The sequence below is a fragment of the Leucoraja erinacea genome, chromosome 18, assembly GCF_028641065.1.
Source record: "Leucoraja erinacea ecotype New England chromosome 18, Leri_hhj_1, whole genome shotgun sequence".
NCBI classification, from domain to species: domain Eukaryota; kingdom Metazoa; phylum Chordata; class Chondrichthyes; order Rajiformes; family Rajidae; genus Leucoraja; species Leucoraja erinaceus.
The window spans coordinates 12525823-12532645 of record NC_073394.1 but is presented as its reverse complement, the minus strand read 5'-3'; the positions used below and the strand labels follow the sequence as shown (position 1 = coordinate 12532645).

The 6823-nt window shown below is 51.1% G+C and overlaps 2 protein-coding genes across 2 annotated transcripts; both read left to right on the top strand.

The window, feature by feature from the left end:
* Positions 1 to 2377: 2377 nt before the first annotated feature.
* On the top strand, positions 2378 to 5303 carry LOC129705659 (protein preY, mitochondrial-like). The gene is made up of 2 exons (XM_055649343.1): positions 2378 to 2598; positions 3812 to 5303. The coding sequence occupies exons 1-2, from the start codon at positions 2423 to 2425 to the stop codon at positions 3960 to 3962; spliced, it is 327 nt and encodes a 108-aa protein (XP_055505318.1). The 5' UTR covers positions 2378 to 2422; the 3' UTR covers positions 3963 to 5303.
* On the top strand, positions 4044 to 5303 carry LOC129705660 (phosphatidylinositol N-acetylglucosaminyltransferase subunit Y-like). The gene has a single exon (XM_055649344.1). The coding sequence runs from the start codon at positions 4044 to 4046 to the stop codon at positions 4257 to 4259; it is 216 nt and encodes a 71-aa protein (XP_055505319.1). The 3' UTR covers positions 4260 to 5303.
* Positions 5304 to 6823: the final 1520 nt, after the last annotated feature.

Genomic DNA, 6823 nt, shown 5'->3' with positions numbered 1-6823 from the left:
GGGAGGGAGAGGGGGAGAGAGAGAGAGAGGGAGAGAGAGAGAGAGAGAGAGGAGGGAGAGAGGGGGGAGAGAGGGGAGAGAGAGAGAGAGAGAGAGGGAGAATGGGGGAGAGAGGGGGGGGAGAGAGGGGGGAGAAGAGAGGGGGGAGAGGGGAGAGAATGGGGGGGAAGGAGAGGGGGGGGAGGAGGGGGGGAAAGAGGGTGGGGAGGGAGAGAGGGTGGGGGGGGAGGGAGGGTGGGGGGGAGGGAGAGGGGGTGGGGGGAGGGGGGGGGGGGGGGGGGGGGGGGGGAGAGAAGGGGAGGGGGATTGCAGGAGCCTATCCATTTTTAGTATAAACTGGCATCTGCAGTTCCTTCCTACACAACAGGGTATAGAAGTTGGGATTTTACCTTGTAGTTTAGAGATACAGTGCGCGGAAACAGGCCCTTCGGCCAACTGAGTTCACTCTGACCAGGGTTCCACGCACACTAATACTATCCTACACTAGGGACAATTTACACACTTATACCAAGCCAATTAACCTACAAACCTGTAAGCCTTTGGGGTGTGGGAGAAAACCGAGGATCTCGGGGAGAACGCACAAACTCTGGACAGACAGCGCCCGTAGTCAGGATCGAACCCGGATCTCTGGCGCTGCAAGCTCTGTAAGGTACCAGCTCTATCGCTGCGCCACTGTGTAGCACGTTCTACAAGACATTGGTGAAACCACACTTGGAATAATTTAAGAAAGAACTGCAGATGCTGGAAAAATCGAAGGTAGACAAAAATGCTGGAGAAACTTAGCGTGTCGGGGCAGCATCTATGGAGCGAAGCAATAGGTGACGTTTCGTGTCTCCATAGATGCTGCCTCACCCGCTGAGTTTCTCCAGCATTTTTGTCTAACTTGGAATAATTTGTTCAGTTTTGGTTACCCTGGTTTAGGAAAGGTGTCATTACGCTGGAAAAAGTGCATAGAAGATTTACAAGGATATTATCTAGACTTAAGGGTCTGAGCTGTAGGGAGAGGTTATGCAGGCTAGGACGTTATTCCATGGAAGGCAGGAGGCTAAGGGATGATCCGTACAGAGGAGTATTAAATTATGTGTGGAATAGAAAGGGTGAATGCACAGATACTTTTTCATGGGTTGAGGAATCAAGAACTAGAGGGTATAGATAGAACCTTTTCCACAGAGAGTGGTGGGTAAATGGAGTGAGCTGCCAGAGGAAATGGTTGAAGCAGGTACAATAACATCGAGAAGATATTTGGACAGGTAAATGTAGAGGAAAGATGGATGGATATGGGCCAAACACAGGCTTATGGTACTAGCTTGGATGGAACATCCTGTGGGAGAGATACATATTTAACAATATAGCTCATCTTTTTTTTTAAGTGGGGAGTCTAGAACTGAACCCAATTCACCAGCTATGCTCCTTGTATAGCTGAAGTCAAATATCTTTAAACTTCTGGTCTGGAGATATAAGAGAATAAGAGATGCAGGAATTTTGAGCAAAATACAATTTGCCTGGATTTCCTCCATTTCTGCCAGTCTTCTCGTGATAACAAAAATAACATACAGTTAGTTACAGGCTCAGCCATGCTCTGGTGGCCTGGTAGTATGGGTTGAAGGGGCTGAATAGCCTGTGGAATGGGCTGCAGAACCTGAATGTCCTGACGTGATGAACTGGAGGGGTTGAATGACCTGGCGGAGCAGGCTGGAGGGGCTGAATGGACTAGAGGGGCTGGATGGAGGGGCTGAATGGCCTTGCACAATGGGCTAGGGGGGCTGAGGACTTGATGGGATGGTCTAGGGTGGTTGAATAGCCTGGCGGGATAGGCTGGATGGCCTGGAGGGTCGGAATGGGCTAGAGAAACTGAATGGCCTGGCAGGTTGGGCTAGAGAGTCTGACGGGGCCTGGCAGGTTGGGCTTGAGTCTGACGGGGGGGTTGCAGGGAGTTCGTGGAGGGACGGAATGGCCTGGCTGGATGCACTGGAGGGGCTGACTGGCGTGGTACCGGTAGAGGGGCTGAATGGCTGGCAGGACGGTCTAGACGGGCTGAGTGGCCTGGGGGACGATCTAGCATGGCTGAATGGCCTACGGGACAGACTAGAGGGATTGTATGCATGTAGAATGGGCTAGAGGGGCTGAATGGCCTGAGGGACGATCTAGAGGGGCTGAATGGCCTGAGGGACGATCTAGAGGGGCTGAATGGCCTGGAAAGACGGTCTCGAGGGGTTGAGTGGCCTGGCGGGACAGTCTAGAGGGATTGAATGCATGTGGGACGGGCTAAAGGGGCTAAATGGCCTGTAGAGGCTCGGCTAGACGGGCTGAGCGGCCTGTGGGGGGCGGTGGCGGAGGTTGGCGCTTTGACGTCGCTGGGCGGAGGCGGAAAGGGGCGGCGCGGCCGGCTGGGCGGGCGGGCGGTGAGTTGAGTAGTGGCGCGATGCTGAGGGCCGCAATGATGGCGCTGGCGCGGTTCAGGCCCGCAGCTGCAGCGGGCAACCGCCGGGGGATCCGCCGCAGTCCCCACCGGCACAGCACCGGACCCGGGCCCGCACCAGCGCCAGACCCCGAGCTCCTGGCCTACCTGGTCTGCCCGCTGTCCCGGCGGCGCCTGAGGTCGGTGCGGCTGCGGGGAGGCTGCGGGCAAGGTCAAGAGGGAGGAGAGGGGCTGGTTAGAAGGGCAGAGTGTGGGCTCAGCACAAGGCCATGGTTATTGGGGTGAATGATGAAGGCCATGGATATTGGGATCCGTGGTGAATGTCGTTGTTATTGTGGTCACTCGTGAAGGTCATAGTTATTGGGGTCACAGGCCAGTTTGAGGTCAATAGTGAAGACCATGGTTATAGGGAGGCTGCACGTAAGGTCATCAGGGGAGGAACTGCAGATGCTGGAAAATTGAAGGGAGACAAAAATGCTGGAGAAACTCAATGGGTGAGGCAGCATCTATGGAGCGAAGGAAATAGGTAACTTGTCGGGTCAAGACCCTTCTTCAGGGTGGAGGTCTTTTGGCCCAACTTGTCCAGGCCAACCTAGATACCTTACCTGAGCTGGTCCCATTTGCATAGATACATAGAAAATATTTGCAGGAGTAGGCCATTTGGCCCTTCGAGCCTGCACCGCCATTCAATATGATCATCCAACTCGGTATCCCTCCCGTACCTGCCTTTTCTCCATATCCCCTGATCCCTTGAGCCACAAGGGCTACATCTAACTCCCTCTTAAATATAGCCAATGAACTGGCCTCAACTACCTTCTGTGGCAGAGAGTTCCAGAGATTCACCCCCCTTTCCATTTGTCTGCATGTTGCCCATATCCCTATATCCATGTCTTTTAAATGCTGTTATTGTACCTGCTTCAACTACTTACTCCGACAGCTCATTCCATACCCACCACCCTCTGGAAAAACCTTCCCCTCTGGTCCCCTTTAAATCTCATAAATCTGTGCACTTCCAATCTTGGCTCCCCCTACCCTGTGGAATATCCTTAGAAAAGATTGACCATGTGATCCATGCCCCTCATCATTTTATAAACCTCCTTCAGTATACCTCACACCCCCACTATGCTCCAGGGCAAAGTGTACTAAGTTTACCTGCCTCTCATAAGCACTCGAGCACTCGAGTCCCAGTCACATTCTTGTGGATATTTTCTGCACCCTTTCCATCTTAATCACACCCTTCCTATCGCTGGACAACTAGAACTGCACACAGTACTCCGTGTAGTCTCACCAATAACTTGTACAACGGTTTATTTTACACTCAAAAGAATGAAGCATTTCTCTCTGTTCCAACTCAGCTCTTTACTCTTCAAACCTGCGTCTGTGCATCTGTAGGTACGAGGAATCCACCAACCAGCTGATCAACGACGAGCTTGGAATAGCCTATCCGATCATCGACGGTATTCCCAACATGATCCCGCAGGAGGCCCAACGAATCCAGAAAAGTGAAGAGGGCAGCAAGGAGGAAGAAAGCTCCCAGCAGTGAGGGGGGTGGCTCCTAGGATACGGGAGGGTTTCGTAGAGACGGAGATTTGTGTGTTTGAACCGCTCCGCCAGCTGTACCGTGATGTCAGTGCACCTCTCGACTCTCACAGTGCTGGTTCCTCTGCTGTCTCTCGGCGGCTTGCTGTATTCGGCGATGTTCGACAAGGATTTTCCCCGGGGCTGCACCAGTGCCGCCAGTGTGTGCTTCTACAGCCTCTTGCTCCCCATCACCATCCCTGTCTACGTGTTCTTCCACCTGTGGAACTGGATGGGAATCAAACTCTTCAGGCACAACTAGTCCCATCTTAAAAACACTCATTTGTTCCAGGGCGGCAGCCCTGAGTTTCCGGTCAAGAACTTTATCATTGGTTAGTCGTGTTTAACCCCTTGTGTGCGTGTTCCTGGTTGTGGGGATCGAAAATGTCCTTGAGACAAGGACCTGCAGATGGGCTGGAACCTTGAGTGCTGGAGTAACTCAGTGGGTCAGGCAGCATCCGTGGAGGGAATGGACAGATGATGTTTCAGGTTGGGACCATTCTTCAGACAGACTGAGACATTGCCCATTCCCTCAGATGCTGCGTGTCCTGCCGAGTTCCTCAAGCACGTTGTGCTTTGACGATGTCCTTGGTTGACTCGGTTCTCGATGTTGTGCGGTGTTTGTTTTCCGTCTTTCCCCATGTTCCCTAGCATTGATGTCAGTCGAAGTCAGGGCATCTCGTGGCCCTGTAAATCTTACTCTTGGTCAGATGACAATGTGTTGGACCCCGCAACCCTAGTCTGCGTTTCCACTTGCCCTCTGCTCAATGACGATTCATATTCAGCCTGAATCAAGAGATTGTGGATTCTTGCCCCTTAATTTCAGCTGCCACTTCTAGTCCATAACCGAGGGGGTACTCAGTGATTTTGTCTGAAATCCCTGCGTCCTCTTACAGTAGAGAGATGCCAAGCCCCCTACTTTGAAGAGCAGCAGAGTTGTTGCTGCCCTGCCCCCAGGTCGAATATTTAACACTAAACAAAAACATCACCAGAACTTACGATCAGATTTCTATTGCGTTACATTTTGTGGGATCCTGCTCTGCACTGTTGCCAGCCAGGTCTTCATTTCGGTGCCAGTAGAGCAGGTTGGCATGTCCGGAGGGGCAATCCCTGGGGAGGTTCCCTTACTGTGGGCATGCGAAGGGACATTGATCGTCGTGGGAGGCCTTGGGCTCATTTCCTTGCAGCAGATTGTCACAAAAACCATCAAGCAGTCAACCATTCTAATATTCCTGTAGACATCACAATCACACTTGTTCCTGCTTGCAGTGTTCACCGTTAAATAAAAAGCAGTTTGACGCAATAATCTCTGATTTTATTTCAACAGTTTGACTGTTTTATGATTGTTCTTTCCATGGGAGAGGGCTGGGGTGTGGAGATAACATCTGAGGTTTTATGCTGTACGCTTATACTGGAGCCAAGCCAGGACAACGAGAGACTCTGCAGATTTTGGGGAGAGAGTTCCTCTGGCATCACGTGGGGGATATCCGAGAGGAACCATAAATATTTAGCTAAGTTGGGAGATAGTTTAGAGATACAGCGAGGAAACAAGCCCTTCAGCCCACCGAGTCTGCGCCGACCAGTGATCATCCCATAGACCAACACTGGGGACAATTAACAATTTTTACTGAAGCCAATTAACCTACAAACCTATACGTCTTTGGAGTGTGGGAGGAAACCAGAGCATCCAGAGAAAACCCACATGGTCATGGGAGAAATACAAACTCCGTATAGACAGCACCCGTAGTCAGGATTGAACCCGGGTCTCTGGCTTGCAAGGCAGCTTCTCTACAGCTGTGCCACAATGTCACCCCTCCAGGCCTCTAAATTTCAATCATCTTTTCCAGAAGTACTTTCTCCCTATACCCAAACGATGTTTGAAAGTCCGTGCCTCATTCCCCGATAGTATTGGTTTATTGTTGCCACATGTACTGAGACAATACTAAAATCTTTGTGTGCTATCCAGTCCGGTTATACTATGCATGAATACATCAGGTAGTGCAAAGACAAAATATTCAGTGTACAGAATATAGTGTTACAGCTATAGAGAAAGCACAAATAAAAAAGAAAATGTAAGGGCCGCTGTGATGTAGATATGGGCATTGGGAATTCAATCTTAGCTTATGAGAGGTCTGCTCAAAAGTCTGATAACAGAGGGGAAGAAGTGGTACCTGAATCTGGTGGTATGTGCTTCCTAGACCTTCAGGGGAGTGGGACCAACGGACTAACCAGCTAACGCTAGCCTTTGCATCCATGTCATTCTCTGACATTACTGTCACCAGTTGCTTCTTCCCAGCTCCATCCCTTTCTGCCTTCTGCAGAGGGTGCTCTCACTACAACTCCTTGGTTCACTCATTCCATCTCACCCGAACCACCTCCTCCGTGGGTACTTTCCCCTGCAACCGCAGGAGATGTAACACCAGTCCCAAAACCTCCTCCTTTGCCTCAATCCAGGGACCCCAGCAGTCCTTCCAGGTGAGAGAGGTTTACGTACAGCTCCTCTAACCTCGTCTACTGCATCTGGTGTTCCCAATGTGAGCTGTACTTTGGCGAGGCCAAGCGTTGATTCAGCGACTGTTTTGCTGAACACGCGCATTCGGTCCACCAAGGCTGTTTGGATCTCCCAGTTGCTAACCACTTTAACTTATTCCAATTCCAACACTGACCTTTCTGTCCAGGGCCTCCTCCGTTGCTGGAGTAAGGCCAAATGCAAACTGGAGGTACAGCACATTAAATTCCGCTTGGGCAGCATAAAACCTAATAGTATGAACATGGAATTTTTCAATTTCCTTTAACTAAAATCCCCCCACACTCCTCCACCCCCAC

Bases quoted from the DNA above. Each gene is read 5' to 3' on its own strand.
- LOC129705659 (XM_055649343.1), top strand. From the start codon at position 2,423: ATGCTGAGGGCCGCAATGATGGCGCTGGCGCGGTTCAGGCCCGCAGCT. The intron at 2,599-3,811 runs GTCGGTGCGGCT...GTGCATCTGTAG, and splicing joins CTGTCCCGGCGGCGCCTGAG to GTACGAGGAATCCACCAACC.
- LOC129705660 (XM_055649344.1), top strand. From the start codon at position 4,044: ATGTCAGTGCACCTCTCGACTCTCACAGTGCTGGTTCCTCTGCTGTCT.